Consider the following 18,898-nt stretch of genomic DNA (forward strand, 5'->3'; position numbering starts at 1 on the left):
ATCTCCACCATCATTAGGATTACATAGCTAATGCATGAAAAACAAAAGATGATGTCACTTTTCAACAAAGTGATTATCTATTTTTCGAATTCCCTCTAAACCACATATCAAATAAAGTCAATAACTAAATCAAAAATGAAGCAAAGACAATTGTAGGACATTTTTAATCAATCATCTCAAGACAAAACAGGTAGGAGAATTACAGTCACCTACAGTAAACGTAGCACTCAGACAGAGTTTTTTTTTTGTTTTTTTTTCTCTATATGTATGCGTTGGTCATAAAGTGTGCCTCTTTGTCTTTGACATAGCTGTGAGGTTGTAGACATTCGTAAAGGGCAAAATTAGTTTAGTACAGACACAGACCACAGTTGATACAAAAATGAAAAATGAGTCTTGGCTTCCTTTTCACAATTAAGTAAATCTACATTTAACAACATTAGTAAAAATCAAAGATATAAACATTGAAGATGTATTTCAATGTAGGGTTTGTATGTGCTCCCTGGTGCAGCACATTGATGAATCCTTGGAAATTTCCACAAATAACCCTGATATTAGCGGTCAAAGGAAGCCTCAAGACAGGTTTAAGATTCACTGATTTTGTCAATTGCGCTCAACAGTCCCCAAAAACAACCAACATGCTGTATCCCCCAGCTCCCTGTTAATATTTAACAACTCAACACAGTTTACAATTGAGTTGCAGTTTGGGATTTGTTGGTGCTATTAAAAATATCAGAGGCATAAGTTTTGCATAAGACCCAAAAATTTCCAATCTCAACATTTATTCACCAGAATCTAATCAATGACTCAAACTGGTCAAGATACACAATCTGCTTTTGAAATAACTAACTATAAGTCAATCATCCTAAGACAATCAATCACAGCTTCATTCAAACACGCTCTTTACCAAGACTAGCCTGTAGGTTTAAGCCTGTAGAAAAAACTTTTATCATTAGCCAAAAAACAAAAACCTGAACCCTTGCCAACCTGAGCAAAATGTTGTCTTTTTTTAAATGGTTAGCCCTTATTTAGCGATGCTAAAAATACTAACATAATGGCCTGGTCACACCAGAGAGTGGCACAGCAAAGTTCATTGCATATCTTTGCAAAATCAGAGGTACTGGAAATATGACTACTCGCAGGGCAAGATGGTGAGTTACTGCTAACACTCTAGCTACGCAGAAACATGCTCGCCCTTCACAGTCACAACAGTTCTCCAAGCTAACTGGAGACAGCTAGCTTGTTTTTTTGGTCCAGAGATGTGTTTGTACAATTGACCTTTGTCTTCAAACCATGCCTCTTTTATCTAGCAGAGCAAGATTTTATAAAAGTTAAAGGCATAGCAAAGTTAATATGCTATGATAGCTTCGTCCATTTTGGTCAGTCCTGCTCTCTGGTTCTTCAAAGGTCAGCACTGTCAAGATGGTTTTATTTTGGTCAACTGTGTGCAGAGCGGATTAGTTTATTGTTGTGATTACTTTGAAATTAATTGATTTTGCTCGAAATGTCGCTGTTTTAAATTTTGGTGTGACCAGGCCATGAGACCAAACAGTCAACGTAGAAAAACAAGGCGAGTGATAACTAATGTAATGAACTCTCAAACCACAGGCTGACCTGTGGAGGTTGAAGAGGACATCCAATTAGCAAAAGTCAGAATTTTTTCCAACCAATTAAATATACTTTTTTTAAAAAAAACCTTCTCTTTCTCTTTATCCAGTTGGTTTCCACTACTGAGTACCTCAAAATATATAAAAGATTACGTTTTTTCTCATCTTGTAATTTTTCTAGGAAGATTGCCTATTATCTGGTGACTTTGCAAGAGAAAGTCAAGAGCTGCTGTGTGAACTATTAGAGTTAGAGTTACTTGAAATGGCTATCCAGGACTATATTTCCACCAAGCTACCTCAGATTTTTATCAAACCCATTAACATGCCTTATTCTCCTACTTGAACTGAACAGTACAGATGTGGATTTCTACATTTTTTTTATTCAATGTAAACATGGCCTATGTCTTGGTGACAGAACTTGAAGAGGCAAAATTTACAACCATCCTCCACTCACAGATACCAGAACGCAGACGAACCCAAACCACAGGAGTCACATACCTGTTTCAAGTCCTCTTAAACCCTAACAGACTAACCAGGCCGTTGGTACTGTAGATTGGGATCAATTTGAGTGGTCCCTTATTGCCGGAAAAAGCCATTTAAGGGTTTAAAAAGATTTGAAATGAGGGTTTGATCCACTTTTGTCTGGTAATGCAATTTTGTACCTGAGATGATAAACAGATTGCTGAAAACTTCATAACAAAAGTTGGATGGATGTCTGATCAAAAAAACAAAAAAACATTACAAAACATGAGAGGTAATCATTTTCAAAGTACATTGGCACTGACACTGTAGGCAAAATTACAGATAGCAATGTGTGTAATACTAAAAGCTAGGAAAAGGTAATAGAAAGAGAGTGGGGGTAGAGGACACCCTTGATGAGGTCCATTGTAGATATGGTTGAGAATCAGACATGGACAAAACGAAACCATCGTTTCAAGTACATCTGAACTTATTTTGCTTTTCAGCCATAAAAATAATGATTATTACATTCTATATGAGACCAAAAGGGTCTTGAAACTCTTAAAACTTCAAAATGTGATGCTGATTTTGTCCATGTCTATTACAAACTACACTACACAGTGATATTTAACACTAGCTGAGACCTCATCCATCTCACCTCAAATGTTTGGACAAATTAGCAGTGGCTGTTCAATGACAGTGCCCAGATGTTCCTCCAAATAATTTATCATTGGACTTCGACCAATTTGTGTGCATGATTGTTTTAAAGTACAAAAGGTGTCCAGCCTTTTCTTCTCATTGGTATTTTTCTATATTTTTTAAACTTAACACATTATAAATTGTACTACTATTATATATTTCAAATATTTTCATTCAATCACATTTGTATACCCAAATTTAAATATTTTTGTGTAAGTCAATTAACTATAAATTTCCAAATCTGCTTTTTTAAAATTCTTACATCAAATCCATTTATATATATTTTTTCTTTGTGGAGGTGTTTACTCATAACAAATAAGACATTAACCCAGTGATGGCATCATTGTCAAGATACATTGTGGTTCAAAGATGCCTTTACATCACATGGAGGTAAACTGAGCCATTTGTTTTTCTAGCGCATGAGATTGGTGGCATGTTTCAGACAGCCTTTTGTCATTTCACACGTCATCTTAAAGGTTGTTTAAGACCCACCAATCTGAAACAGATATTTGAAAAGGCAGACAACCCCATCAAAAGACCATAACAAAGTTTTGGTGCTCATGTTGATGAAGGTAAAGGTCAGAACGGGCTGGAAGCAATAGCAGACACATATTGGAAGCGATAACTGTCACACATGGAAGTGTCAGGAGCAATGGCACCTGCAATTCACTCGCCCATGGGTAAGGTTACTGGATGACAGCATCCCAAGAATGACACAATTGAAAATCTGTGGCCAGCTCTATAGTCTGCCTGTCATGTTTGATCAGCACCTGGAAGACAAGCTAGACTGTACTGTTTCTCTGCACTTTTATACAGAATTATGCAACTAGCTATATTATTTGCATTTTTGTTGTCACATGACATGAAGACTTGATCAAAGCTTTCTGCAACTTTAGAAAGCTCCTGAAACTGAGCTACTTAGGTCCATTGTTGGCACACTATAGGTGAACAAAGTTCAGAGAAGATGCATCAAGTTGGTCTGATGATCTTCAATGCATTTAGTGCACCCCCAGCAATAAAGCAAATGTCAAAAATGTGTGCAGCTAATGATCCCATGGTATTCCTTCCAGGGCTTTCCTTGTGCTCTAATTCAACAGTGGTCACAGTTTTTAGTAGCACCATGAAGTCAGGTGACACCTGTCTTTCAGTCATCTTGTGGTAAAAAAGAAAACCGTAAATCTTTCTACTTCACCCCCAACAGTTCAGAGTCAGAGGTGCATATTTTCTGGCCATCACGTCCATACAAGACCTCTGGACTGAGCCAGTACAGACCCGCTGATATCTGAAATACAATCAGGGATGATCACTCTATAGTTAAGGGCAAAAAACACCTAGAGAATATTTCAGACTTGCCAGCTCTGACACTGTTGCACATTCTCAAATCTCTTGGTGCAACTCACTCACGATGGACCACAGGTGAGGCTTTGCTCTTACGTTAGCTTCCTGTTTTATGAAAGTCCAGCAGCAGCTAACCAAGAGCCCGATAAAAACTGGCAGAAATAGTGTCATATATTTTCACCCTTAGTCATTTTAAGTGTGTGTGTAGAATGTGTCATTGGTTGTTGAGATAACCAAGCCGTCGGCAGAGTATCTCAAATATCTCAGCAATACAGAGAAGTATGGTGATCACAGTAAAGGTGTACATGGCACTGAGGAAGATGGTTTTTTCGAAGTGTTCGGGCACCATGCACTTGGTCACATTAAAGGCCTTTTCCAAAGCACTAGCATCACACATGTACAGCGGGTGGACCTAGGAGAAAGAAAGAAAAACATGAGGCAGTGATACCTTCTTATTATGTCCAACTAACAAAGAGCACCTCACATGTACTGAGAAGGACCACCAACTCCAGAACAGCCCAGGTTCAATCAATAAAATGCAAATGTTCTACAGGGATCGTCGCAATGCTGATACTACAGTAATTCTGACACAGTTTTGACAGATGGTCTTCATTAGTGCAGTCATTCTGCAAACTTCTCTAGGCACCTTTTGCCCAAAGGCACTATAATATGTAATATAGCATATTGTGCCAGATAATAAAGGAAAATAATAATGTCATTATCTAGGAACGATCTTGAAATGCTTAAAGCCTTTGTGAGCTGGTGCATTGTCCTGCTGGCAGAACAACCATGTGAAAGATCAGACCATGGACATTTTCTGTCTCCACTAGCTGGAACCATTGACACCAAGTAGAGTGGATGCATGGATTAATGCTGCTGGATTAATGCATGGATTATTCCTGTTGCAATGTTGGACCCTACTAAAAACACACTTCAGTCAACCCCTTCAGTTGACCAAGTCTTTCAAACATCTTGTTCATTGCTGTCAGAAGCTTAACCTAGTGATCTTTCCCTGCTGATCTGTTTGAGTGGATGTTTATTCTGTCATTTTAAAACATTGGCACTAAGTTGTCAATGTTGTTCTATAGTTTTTCTATCTCAAAACTTTATGAATAGATTTACACAAATCTTTGTGGGCCATTGGGCAAGGATGTGGAACTGAGTTTTACAATATTGGAGCTACTTTTGAGCTGCTGTTCGATTGCATTTAAGATAAGCCCGTTAATGTGGTTCACGCAACTAGTAAGGATGTCCCCTGGTTGCATTTCTTTAGGGGTGTTCCATGTGTGATGAATTCAGAAGAAAACCCTTTGCAATCTGGGACAAGCTGGAAGAATTACATCTCCTGGCTGGTCTGGGTTTAGCTTGATTACTCTCCAGAGGAAACTGTAGGAATTTACTGAAAAGGATGTATTTGCATAACTATGACATAGACACCAACTCAACCAAGTTAGTCAAGCTTTAAATAATTTGAAATTGACTGACCTGGAAGCCAAAGAGATGACTCTGTAGCCAGAAGGCGATGACCTCCAGAATGATTCGTAGGAGAACAGAAATGATGTAGAAGACGGTGTAGATGGGTCGTTCAAGGATCTCTTCCTGGTCAATGTTCTTACAGGCTGCATAGAGGTGGAATACCGCCCCAGGAACGAGCACTGTTACCAGTTGTAACGCCCAGAAGACCTGGAGAAAGGAGGCAAGGTGGAAAATGAGGAGAGTCTGTGGAAAGAGACTATAGGATATATAAAATGGAAGACAGCAAGAACAGAGAAATAAAATATGGTATTTGTGTCTTTTGTAACTGAGGCTGGCAGGAACCCAGTGGAATTTCATGATTGCAACAATGTTTTATCTCTCCTAAATTGGATTTTCTACTAATTTGGAAAAAAACATTATGCTGATTACCACCTTTGAAAGTTTTCTGTTTTCTGACTTTGCAAATAACCTGACATGCCAGATGGTTGGTTACACAGAACCATCTGAGAAGTCGCCCATGGAAACTGTTTGAAAAGGTGAAGGCACTAAAAAATACTTGGCAGGTGAATTAACAATTTGTCTATCTCTGTGTTACCTTGAGAGGCAGCTGCATGCATGACTCTGATATGATTGAACCACTGGTAGTTCGGACATAAGTGTGTAACTTTAAGCCTGACAGGATGGATTTTCGTGTGAGCTCATGTTGTGATCTTGCAAATCCAGCTGCCTCATACGATATGTAAGGAATGTACAAGCAAAATTTAACTATTTAAAAATTTGAGATGTAGCTGTCAATACCAGCACCAATATCATTAAACATTTTTTCTTTAAAGATTTGTGATCAATATAGGTCCACTGTGGGCCTTTTACACTTGTCAGTGCTCTCTGGTGGACAAATTAGGTGATGACACTATTTTTTTTAAATAACCTAAAACATATCTTTGTCATTTCCTTACAGTTTCTTTTGCTTCTTATCAGCTGGCATATATGCAGAGACAGATATACATTATGTGAAATTATCTAATATCTGCTGATACTACCACTAAAGGTAGTTTAACTCATCTTGTTTTAGCATAGTTTAGCTTTGCTTACCTCAGTGCTATACATTTTGTGATATTAAAGAACCGAAATGGGTTTACCAGTAGACTACGACTCCATGTCATTTTGTGGTACCTTTTAGTTTAGTCATACCTGAGGTGTTATGGGTCTGAACTGGTTGTAGCAGTAGAGATTGAGCTCTCTGCGATCAGGGTCGCAGCTGAAGTGCAGGGCCTCATTCCCATAGACAGCGAAGCCAAGGACGCCCAAAAAGAACATCCGCACCGAGCCGAAGAACAAGGTGTGGAACTGGCCTATCACCGTAGGAGGCCTGAGCTGCAATACACACACACACACACACACACACACACACACACACACACACACACACACACACACACACACACACACACACAGAGGTGCACAGGTGGGGGAGCATTCGTGGCACACACACACACACACACACACACATGCATAATGAAAAATTAAACATTGCAACACACATGCACATCAATGTGGGCATGGAGTCATGCACAGACACTCATATGTACACACACAGACACACATGATGAGTACAAAAAAGAAATGCAACATATTAATGTGACACACAGGTAGCAAACACACACAAACACGCACACATACAGAGAGAGAGAGAGAGAGTCAGAGACAAAGAGAAAACACCTTTTGTCAGCCAGATAAATGCAGCTGCAACAGCTGAGGCCCTGAGCTCTGAGGGCTAAAACAAAACCCATTCAGAGGAGACATTTCCCATATCTGACACCAACACTGAGTCATATTTACCAAGGAAAAAAAGCCTAAATGACACTCTCACAAAGCAGAGAGCCATTTATCTTACAAATATGTCACTCGGGTACATAAAGACGGAGGTAAAAGGAGATAGATTAAAAAGCTAGGAATGAAAAACAGATCAATGTCTTTTCACTTTAAGCCTCGAGAGGGATAATTGTTCAACGCGCCTCCTCTGTAACTGTCAAATCTTGAAAGGTAAAATGTGTCAGCGAGGTGGGCCTGGATGAAAGTAACAATAAAGGCCTTTCTGATCTACTTACGCATCCTTCATAGAAGTTTTTGATGTAGTTTAAAGACATGGTTTGCCTGTCGATCTCCCTCGATTTTTAATTCCAGGGCAGCTCTGGGCCCTCATGGCCGGTTTGCTGCTGGCACCAGTTAAAGGCCAACAACAGTAGGGCTACAAAATCACCAACCTCTCTCCCTCCCTCTCTCTCTCTGTCCTGAAAGCCCATGTCAATGCATATTTTTTTGCCTTTTATCCCTCCATCAATTGACTCACTCAGTAGAAAAAGGACAACAGAGACAGAGGGGCCAACAATGGCCTGGGAGGGCATGTGGTCCCTGCATTATAATCCCTATAGAACTATGTCAGCAAAAAAACAACCTCCTGTCACACACAATGCAGAGAGAGAGAGAGAGATGGCAAACATGCAACAAAAATACAATGCACCTTAGGTAAAGAACCATGGGAGCTCAGCTGAACTTCATGGCTTTTTTAAAGAAATATGTTGAATATTTAGAGCAATATCTTGAAAAATACTAGTTCTTAGCTGAGTTTGGTTATTTTAATAAAAAAAGGCGACTTACATATGATTAATAAGATATTTATGGTCACTTTAAGACTTTTTAAAAACTTATTCAAAGCTTTCTACATCATTTTATTTATTTATTTAAAGTGGACACATGACTAAATCACTATTAGAAAAATCCAAAAAGTCAAAAACAAGAGTGATGACAACACACACCCTGCACTGCAAATACTTCTGGAAGAGCATTCACGGAGCTGCTGTTGTCCCAAATACAGTCCCTTTGGCGAGCTACGAGCGACCAGCCGCCAACACAGAAAAGAAAACCCGATCAAAACTTTAAATCCCAAAAGCCAAAACTGGACAAAGTGAAATAAAATGGAAGTCCACACACCAACCGTAATCCTGGCGGCGTGTTGTTCATTCCCCCCTCTTTTTTCCACTCAGAGATCCTAAACTCATGCCAGTTGCGGGACCTTGCGGGACAGAGACCAGAGTTAAGCCAGAGCGAATTAACTAGGCGCTTTTCCGGTCACAGCATTCAAAATAAACACAGGCTGCGCGTGGGAACAATAGCCAACACATGGAGAGGATGCTACAAAGAAATAATACCTTAACAAAAGACACTGGAGTCAAGTCTAAACTAATATCCTAAACACATAAATAGTAAAAGATCATTGCCTATACAGTGGGGAATAAAAACAGTAATGTGTAGCAGCACACGACAGAAGAACTAATATTTAGATTTTGGGTGTATTAAACTGTGTAGAAATATATTAAATTATGTATATTACAGCAGGAATGCAGGATGCACATTTTACTCACTGAAAATAGTAAAATCATTAAAAAGTAGAAGAAAGAAGGAATGAAATAATAAAACCAAAACATTTGGGTACACATGAAGACAAATGTGAAAGAATATATTTAAATAGACTTGTAGTAAAATAATACAAAATCAAAAATATCCAAATAAAACATATTTTGATGAATAAATAATCAGAGACAAGGTATTCATGAATATGTTTAGTTCAGGTGTCTACTTGAAGATAGTGAGGGTTTGAGCTTCATGTGCGTTCCACTAAAAATGTCCTTGAACGCAGCATTGTATCAGACCTAATGTGTGTTATATGGTCGAGAGTTTATATTTTTATATTGAAAGCCTGCTCATACAGCTTCCGGTGTTTCCCGCGCTAAAAATGTTTCACTTGGCACAACTTTGACAGCCAACTTCTGCTGGCTCGTATCGACATTGCGCTCCGGAGCCGAGGACCAAACTCCGTGCGTAAAAGCGCACTGCGGCTGTCAGGAAGAGGTGATGTGGAGTCAAAAAACACAACATGGCTGACAGGTATGATTAGGGGTTAGCTTGTAAGTGAGTGTTTTGGCGAAAAACGTGGAAAAAAATAACGCTCACATACTGTTCAGGGTCAAATTTGATCCTTTTTTTTCACATGAGAGCAGTTAAAAACATTATTATGGCCTGAAATTGACGATTTAATTGTGACCCATAATATTTAAAAATGGAAAATCAGCTGAGTGTTTGACCAATATTTATTAAGAACTAATTAATAATGAATAACTCGTTATGTCCCCCCTTATTGTGTATAATTAGACCATCATATAGTCTGATAGTAAATGATCTTTCTCCATAAACAGAAAGTACAAAAAACAAACTCTCTAAAAGCTTCATTGAAGACTAATCACACATGTATCCGTGACTGATTAGGTATTCATGGCTGATTTGTTGTGCATAAATTTTATACTGAGACTAATTATGAAGAGATACTGTAGAGAGTTTGAATCTGATTATTATGTGAAAAAAAGACAAGAAGTATTTTGCAGGGAATCGGTAAGAAGACATGATTGCACGCACTAGAAAACTTGAGTTCATTAAGTGATAACTAAAAAGATGCTTTTCAAGTATGATATTTCTCATCACTGTTTTTCTCTGTTCAACTCTGATTACAGTCCAACAAACCACGAAGGAGAGTTGTGTTCACATTCAGCATTCTTATTTTAATCTCACATGTGTTTCATGAACTTTGAAACAAGCTAGCGACCCCAAATTAACCCTGTTGTCCTCGAGTCAAGGAAGGAAGTTAGGAAGGGAGCAAGAAGGAAGGAAGGGAGGAAGAAGGAATGAAAAGAGGGAGGGAGGAAGAAGGAAGGGAAGGAGGGAGGGAGGAAGGGAAGGAGGGAGGGAGGGAGGAAGGAAGGTAGGAGGGAAGGAAGGAAGGAAAGAGAGAATGAGGGAGGGAGGAAAGGAAGGACAGAAGGAAGGGAGGAAGGAAGGACAGAAGGAAGGGAGGAAGGAAGGACAGAAGGAAGGGAGGAAGGAGGGAAGGAAGGAAGGGAGAAAGTAAGGAGAGAAGAAAGGAAGGAGGGAAGGAAAGAAGGACAGAAGGAAGGGAGGAAGGAAATCAAAGAAAGAAGGAAGGGAAGGAGGGAGGAAGGAAGGTAGGAGGGAGGCAGGGAGGAAAGAAAGGACAGAAGGAAGGAGGGAAGGAAAGAGGGAAGGAAAGAAAGAAGGAAGGGAGGACAGAAGGAAGGGAGAAAGGACAGAAGGAACAGACAGGGTCAATTTGACCCGGGAGGACGACAGGAGGGTTAATAAACTATCATTAACTGAACCTACATTATTCATATTATCTGGTGTTAAAGTCTGTATAAGTTAAGACAGGAGGAACACAGCCTTGTTGGTTGAATCATGACCAATTAAAAAAACACAACTCCCACTTCTCAGTTATGTATCAGAACGTTCCTGAATTTTTATGTGGCTTTTTGAAGCAAAAGAACTTCCAAGTTGATCAAGTTTCAACTCATGTAGTGCCATCCTTTTACACGGCCATCTGTGACCGCCAACAACACAGAAAGTACTGAGTTCTTTTCTCCGTTTGTGCTCATTGAAGCAGCAGAATCACAACCTGTAGATCACAAACTTCACACACACAGACAAAAGTTTTTAAAACCAGATTAAAAAAAACACCAACTTCCTGAATCACTTCCTGCTGTATGATTTAAGTGTGAGCCGGCTTTGTCTTATCTTTGACAGACTAACAAACTGTTTGGCTTTATGTTTCTTTTCATTCAGATTTTAGTCAGGAAAAAAAGCTCCTCTAAGAAACAGACTGACCTCAGAACTGTTAACCCTCCTGTTGTCCTCGAGTCAAGGAAGGAAGGAAGGAAGGGAGGGAGGAAGAAGGAAGGAAAGGGGAAGGAAGAATGGAAGGGAGGAAGGAAGAAGGAAAGGAGGAAGGAAGGGAGGAAGAAGGAAGGAAGTATGGATGGAAGGGAGGAAGAAGGAAGGAAATGGGAAGGGAGGAAGAAAAAAGGAAGAGAGGAAGGTAGGAGGGAGGAAGGAAGGAAGGAAGGAAGGGAGGGAGGAAGAAGGAAGGAAGTATGGATGGAAGGGAGGAAGGAAGGGAGGAAGAAGGAAGGAAATGGGAAGGAAGAATGGAAGGGAGGAAGGAAAGAAGGAAGGGAGGAAGAAGGAAGGAAGTATGGATGGAAGGGAGGAAGGAAGGGAGGAAGAAGGAAGGAAGGAAGTGTGTGTGTGTGTGTGTGTGTGTGTCTTTATTGCTGAACCTGCACCCCCCCCCCCCCCCCCCTGTTTTTTTCATAAAACACACTCATCTCATTTTAAACTGAATCTGTTGATAAAGGACAAAGCTGCCTGGTGGGAAAAAAAAATGTGGAATATGTCACACCAAAAAACCAATTAAAGTTCTAGGGATTTAAAAGGGAAAAGATCAACATCATTCCACACAATCCTGAACACAAAACTGATTTTTCTTTGCGTATTTGTTGGTTTGCCTTCCTCTTTTTATTCACCTGTACATCCCAGATAGTGAAGGAACTGTAGAGGATTAGAGGAAGTACTCTGATAGCGTTTGAGACATGTAGGAAACCCGGACATTTAATGATATGCTGAATTAGTCCTCACAAAGTATACATGCAGGTGTTAGTCGACGATAAGCCCATGAATATATTTTATCCCACTCTGCTGTGGATTTTCATGCTTCTTGTGGACTCCTGGATGTGTGTTAAATCTCATTTGTCGCCTACCTGCAGATTTTAACCCCAATCACTGACAGAGTTTTGTGCAAAAAATCTTTAAAATGCATCTCAAGGTTTTGCAGCATCTATTGGGGAGGGGGGGGGGCGTATCTGAAGTAAAAATGAAGACATCACATCATAAAGAACATGACATCAAAGTTCCCTCTGAGCTCCTCATTCATCACAGAGATGGTGTATGTTGTTACTTATTGGTTATTGCTCATTATGCTGCACGTTTTATAAGATTTGATGGTAAATTAAGTTCAATGCAGGAGTTTTTTTTTAAAACATGGCGTCTGCAAGTCTTAGAAATTCTGCTTTTAAAAAAATAGAATAGTTGTGTGTTTATTTTCTAGTGTTTATTTATAGTCGGGAGCTGTGCTGGAATATCTTTGCATGAATTACTGTTTAAAAAAAACCCCAACTCCTTATTTATCTTAAACAGGCTCTCTGTGCAGCCCCTCAGTTCAGCCTCTGTCTGAAACAGGCCGTTTTAGCTCCTGAGCTCTATTAGGCCACAGACCAAGTGGACTCAACTGCAGAGACAGGACACAGAGATGAAGAGTTCTCAAGTTGTTTAATTCAGTCCTAAAGTCAGAAACCAGGAAGTCCAAAATCACAGGGCAGAAGTAAAAATTCACTAGGCAAAAATTCAGAATCCAAAAGACGATCTGGCACAGAATATATGCACTGGATAACGAGGCACAGGTGTAACATATTAGGGGAAGGGAGGCAAACAGGAATGGAGGAAGTTAGACAAGACATACCAAAATAAAACAGGAAATAGACAAGACAAAAAACTAACTCAACCAAAATACATAACAAGACTAACTAAACTCAGAGAGTCAGAAACCAGGAAGTCCAAAATCACAGGGCAGAAATTCAGAATCTAAAAGGCAAAAACTGATCAATAACACTAAGAATCTAAACTGAGATAACGCTGGAACTCTGACACTGGATAACGAGGCACAGGTGTAACACATTAGGGTTAGGGAGGCAAGCAGGAGGGGAGGATGTTAGACAAGACATACCAAAATAAAACAGGAAGTAGACAAAAAGACAAAAAACTAGCTCAATCAAAATACATAACAAAACTACCAGGCCCTGACAAGCTCCAGCCTCAGAGGTTACGTAAGCATACTAGTGTAACAATGTTTCATTTCATTTGAAAAAAATGAGAACATGGAGCTGAACCTGATCTGAAATATGAGAGTGGACAATGTGAACAACACATGGAACAACTTAAGCAACAACTTTAGTATCAAAGGCTACAGAGCAGACATTTACGGGCATAAATGACGAGCTCATTGACAAAGTAGGAAAAAACATGGTGAAGCAAATGGAGCATTCAGACAAGATTAAAGGATAATTACCATTTTTTTTTTACAACCTGGACCTTATTTCTAGCATAAAATACGATCATTTACTCACCCAGACAACTTTGGTGTCATTTGGAGTCTGACATCATCTGAAATGACATCATCCAGATCAGAGGTTAGCAGGTCAACCTTCTTCTTCTTCTTCTTCTGCTGCTGTTTAATGGCGGTTGGCAAACAACGAATTGGTGCATTACCGCCACCTACTGGTATGGAGTGTGGATCAAAATGGCCATAACACCCTCTACAAAATAACTAAATAAATACTACAAGAATAATAAAAATAAATAAATAAATAATACATTAAACAAACAAAAAAAACCAACAACAACGAACTTATATCCTCCCCATTAAACCACTCACTCTAATAAACTCTAACATCAATTGCCAACACCTACTCCCAGCGTGTTCTTGTACCATTGTTCTGAGATCATACTGTATCTTATTTTTTGTAAGTTTTCTAATCCACCTCTGCCTTTCTAGCAGGTCAACCTACAGACCCCGGATGTTGATAACATTCCACCACGGGCTCGGAGGGGAATAGCACTAACATATCATAACTAAATATTGGTGAAATGAACTAGTTTCATGGCAGATAATGTGTTATATAGAGGCTGCGCTTCGGTGCCCCGTGTACTCGCATTATACGGATATACGCGGCGCAACACTGGAGCTCATTTCGTCTGAATGACTCCAAATGACACCAAAGTTGTCTGGGTGAGTAAATGATTGTATTTTATGCTAGAAATAAGGTCCAGGTTGTAAAAAACGGTAATTATCCTTTAAGGTCCTGTTTGAACTTTGACCATGTTTCACATCCAATATCATAACAGGATATAAATAACACACAACAGAATATATTTCCTCTTTAAATACTTCTTCTACCAAAGACAGTTATGAACATCTCACTCACTGAAAAGTAAGCAATCATTCACAACTGTTGCTAAAACGTATCACAAAGATCAAAAATGGAAAAATTATCATAAGTCATTGTTAGGTTCAAATGAGACTAAGACTCTGAGACGATCAATCATCAAAGGGTTTATTCCAATCTTGCAAGAGGAGCATACATCAACCACTCAAGGTGTCTCTGTAGAAATGATCAAAGGTGTAGTCTCTCTTTGTGTTACATGTATAGCTGATGGTCAAGCATTGAGTCATCCATCACAAGAGGGAGGACATCCACTCCCTTATCATGTTCCCCATGCATGTGGAACTAGTTTTGCATGTAAAAAGGAAGAAGTGGTTTATTTGTACAACCACATCACGTCATCATCACATAAGGGTTATATTTGTTTATCATTATAGTAGAAAAAGGAGAAGTACCATTTTTCCTTCAGTCATATCCATATATAAGAAGTTACCAGTAGAAAAATGTTATTTTGGGTTGGATATGTAAGATATGTGTTTATTAAAAATATTTTAAGGTCCTATATCTATAATTTAACATTATTTATTGATATATTGATGTATTGTTGACATGGCAAGATGCACTTTAAAAAAAATGTTTTGACCTGACGAAGATCCGACTTGGATCAAAATGTCTATTCAAATTAAAATTGTAGCTTTGGAGTAAGTGTTCAGTTGTTATTCATTTTCCCTTAAGTAGAAAAATAGACAAAAATTATAATATTGAATAGTAAGCAAGTACATCACAGTCTCTAAATGCAAATAAGAGACTGAAAAAACACTTATAATTACATACTAATGATCCCAACCATATTTTCCCGACATCCTGCAGTTCCTCTACTGACCTGTAGAGGGTCACAGTCCACTGAGTTTGTGCTTATGGTGTCAGGATAAGCTAAATGCCATAAAGAGCAACTTTAAAAGGAAATATGTGAATCATTTACTTTTAAATTAAGAGGCGCAAGTGATAAATTTTAATAAAACGTTCAGGAAACGTTTGATTGGATTATATCAGCTGGATGTCACATATAAGAACCCTGACTCTCTCTCTCTCTCTCTCTCTCTCTCTCTCTCTCTCTCTCTCTCTCTCTCTCTCTCTCTCTCACACACACACACACACACACAAAAAGTGAAACAATTTTGATGGCATCACTTATTCTACAGCAGCCTCCGCTCCTCTCTCTCTCTCCATCACGCCCAGTATCTCTCTGTCAGCCTCCCAGTTTTTCTCTTTCATTATCTCATTATGTTCACAGTGACCCATCTGTCTTGATCACATCTCTCTCTCTCTCTCTCTCTCTGTCTCATCTTCAATCTCTCTCCCCTCAGCTTCAACCATATAGCCAAAAACATGTGGACACACAGACATTGCATATATTATTATTATATTATTTAATATATCCATATGTAATAAAGGGAACATGTGGTTCTGACACTGCGTTCATTAATCTGCTGCAGTAACAGTCTCCACTCAGACGTTGAACCATGGCTGCAGCTATTTTCTCTCATTCAGTCATCAGAGCATCACTGATGTTGGATGTCATCTTAAAGGTGTTTGATGGAGCTGACGTCAAATTCTTCCACACCAAACTGAAAAAAACATTTCCTCATGGAGCCGCTTTATGTCGTAATGAAACAAGAAAGAGACAAAAGTGTGTTATGATTTATGTTTTTATATATATCAGCTCTATTCTGGTGACTTTAGACTTGACTTGACAAAAATAGAGATTCTTCACGGACATTCATGAATATATGATCAGCCATTAATGATGATTAGTGATTCATGCTAAATGAAGCTTTCAGTGAGCAGACAGTGTTTTTTTTTAGCTTAATGGAGAAAAAGACATTCACACATATCATGGTCTTATGTTACCTACAACAGGAACACAAAGCAGCTGTCATGATTTTTATTTAACTAAATACTTTAAATATTAACCTGTTTCTTCTTTTCTTTCTTTCTTTCTCCTCATCAGCGCTCCCTTTTACTTAATCATGTTGCTCTCCTCTTTATGCTGCTCTTGTCATCTACCTATCTATCTATCTATCTATCTATATTTATACTTATCTATCTATCTATCTATCTATCTATCTATCTATCTATCTATCTATCTATCACCTTCTAATTCCTTACTTCCTCTCTGCTTTCTCTCTCTCTCTCTCTCTCTCTCTCTCTCTCTCTCTCTCACACACACACACACACATACACACATACACACACATACACACATACACACATACACACACACACACAGTGCAAGAGAGAGACATGGAGAGAAGAGAGAGAGAGATAGAGAAAGAGAGAGAGAGAGAGAGAGAGAGAGAGAGAGAGAGAGAGAGAGAGAGAGAGAGACACACAGTCACACTCAGACACACACACACACACAGTGCAAGAGAGAGACATGGAGAGAGACATAGAGAGAGAGAGAGACATAGAGAGACAAAGAGAGAGAGAGAGAGAGAGAGAGAGAGAGAGAGTCTGTGCTGTCAAAGATGTGCCTCCTCTTTACGCGTCAGTCGCCTCTCGTCCTGCAGTCAGTCAGTCAGTCAGATAACACTTCTCAGTCAGATAGACCATTTTCTCAGGAGAAGCAGAAAGTTTTTCCTCTTTTTGGGCAGAGGTTGTCTCGGGGTTAAAACCTCACTGTCATTGCGCTTTTACGCGCGGAGCATCCCGTGGACGATGGACGACGAGTTCCTCACTAATTTAACCCCGGCTCTGGTTGGAGACTCCGAGGCTCTGAGCCCCAACTCCACCGAGGAGCCCGGCTGGTGGGCGTCCGGGGACGGTGGGGAGGCTGTCCACTTCGCCGTGCGCTGCGTCATGACCTCGGTGTACATCATGATCATCACCGTGGGTCTGCTGGGAAACATCACCCTGGTGAAGATCTTCATCACCAACAGCGCCATGAGGAGCGTGCCTAACATCTTTATCTCCAGTTTGGCTGCGGGAGACTTGCTGCTGCTGGTCACCTGCGTGCCAGTGGACGCTTTTCGCTACTTCTCCGAGGAGTGGGTGTTTGGCGAGGCGGCGTGTAAACTCATCCCCGTCATCCAGCTCACCTCGGTCGGTGTGTCTGTGTTCACGCTCACTGCACTCAGCGCGGACAGGTAGGAAGAGAGGACGTTATGTCTGAAGTCAGTCTTCATTTTATTATTAATTTCATGCATATTAGTCTCAAATGACCTTTTAAGATATTTGCTTTAATTTTCCTTTTTATAGTTATCCAACAATATTTCACGACATGATCTTCACGTAAATCCTGACACATAGCTGGTAGTTTATCATATCTCTTCTCTTCTCCATTTAATCTTTCACCTGGTCATTAAATGATTATTCCCTTAAAATATTCCTATAATATTCTCATTCAACGTCTGTTGCTGTTTGTGTTATTGTTGCACTCAAAAAATGGACTTTTAGAGACGTGCTTCTATATAAAAACGTTGTGATATAATCCTGAGCTTCATGCTTATTGTCCTTTCTGTAGTTGGCCAACAATATTTCCTAATTAAAAACGAACAACATGATCTTCTCATAAATCCTGACACATAGCTTGTTAGTTTCTCTTCTCCATTGTATCCTTCTCTTGGTCATTAAATGAATATTCCCTCATAACAAAACCATAAAATATTCCTACAATAGTTATATATATATGTATATATATATATATATATAATGCTGTTAGTGTTATTGTTGCACTCAAAAAGTGACTTTTAGAGACATGATTGTATATATGAGGATCTTGTGATATAATCCTGAGCTTCATGCTTGCTCATACATCATCTACATCTGTTTCTCAGCAGTGGTTCAACTGTAACCAAGTCCATTTACGCAACTGCAGCACAAATCTGTAGTTTACTTGAGTATTTCCTGTCCTTTCTCAGGGAAATGGTTTTTTTTTCCACTCCACGTGATTTATTATTATAATTAAGATGAACACATTCAGTATGGCAACCTTATAAAATATTGATTATGTTTATATAATGGTTAAAGCAGCTTCACTTGGCTGGACTACACTATAAAAATTCTGCTTACATATATCTGCAGTTATACATGATTAATATAATGCACCCAAAGGGCGACATTTACTCCACTTTTACTTCATTAGTTAATAATATTTGTCCTTGTAACAGAACATTTCCACTTAGTGGTATCACTATGTAATTTGTGTTCCTGGATAGTAAGTGTTTAAAAGTTCAGAGGATGGTTATTATTCCTGTCAAACTTTATTATTTCAAATTTCCAATGAGAAAACAAGCAAATTTGCACATTGTGATTCAGATAAAGTCAGAACACACAACATGAACATGAGCAAAATTGAACATTTATACTAACGTAATACAAAAGTGACCACAAAAGATTTAAAAGTGAAGTTTTTCAAGATTT

General features: G+C 39.1%; 2 protein-coding genes across 2 annotated transcripts in view; one reads left to right on the forward strand and one right to left on the reverse strand.

The window, feature by feature from the left end:
• Positions 1-4,314: 4,314 nt before the first annotated feature.
• gje1a (gap junction protein epsilon 1a) lies at positions 4,315-7,723 on the reverse strand. Its single transcript, XM_053336474.1, has 4 exons — positions 7,685-7,723; positions 6,768-6,950; positions 5,586-5,783; positions 4,315-4,512 (listed from the first exon to the last, which is right to left on the reverse strand). Exons 1-4 carry the CDS (start codon positions 7,721-7,723, stop codon positions 4,315-4,317), a joined length of 618 nt encoding a protein of 205 aa, XP_053192449.1.
• Positions 7,724-17,194: 9,471 nt separating this feature from the next.
• Positions 17,195-18,898, forward strand: part of nmbr (neuromedin B receptor) — a 72,823-nt gene continuing 71,119 nt past the window's right edge. The window contains exon 1 of the mRNA XM_053336470.1: positions 17,195-17,622. Coding sequence (XP_053192445.1) covers positions 17,195-17,622 — 428 coding nt within the window. The remainder of the gene's footprint in view (positions 17,623-18,898) is intronic.

The sequence above is a fragment of the Scomber japonicus genome, chromosome 17, assembly GCF_027409825.1.
Source record: "Scomber japonicus isolate fScoJap1 chromosome 17, fScoJap1.pri, whole genome shotgun sequence".
NCBI classification, from domain to species: domain Eukaryota; kingdom Metazoa; phylum Chordata; class Actinopteri; order Scombriformes; family Scombridae; genus Scomber; species Scomber japonicus.

Excerpts from the sequence above, each read along its gene's own strand:
- gje1a (XM_053336474.1), bottom strand. The coding sequence starts at position 7,723 with ATGTCTTTAAACTACATCAAAAACTTCTATGAAGGATGC. Across the intron at positions 5,784-6,767 it reads TCAGACCCATAACACCTCAG|GTCTTCTGGGCGTTACAACT; the intron begins GTATGACTAAAC and ends TCCTTTCTCCAG. Across the intron at positions 4,513-5,585 it reads GTCATCTCTTTGGCTTCCAG|GTCCACCCGCTGTACATGTG; the intron begins GTCAGTCAATTT and ends TCTTTCTCCTAG.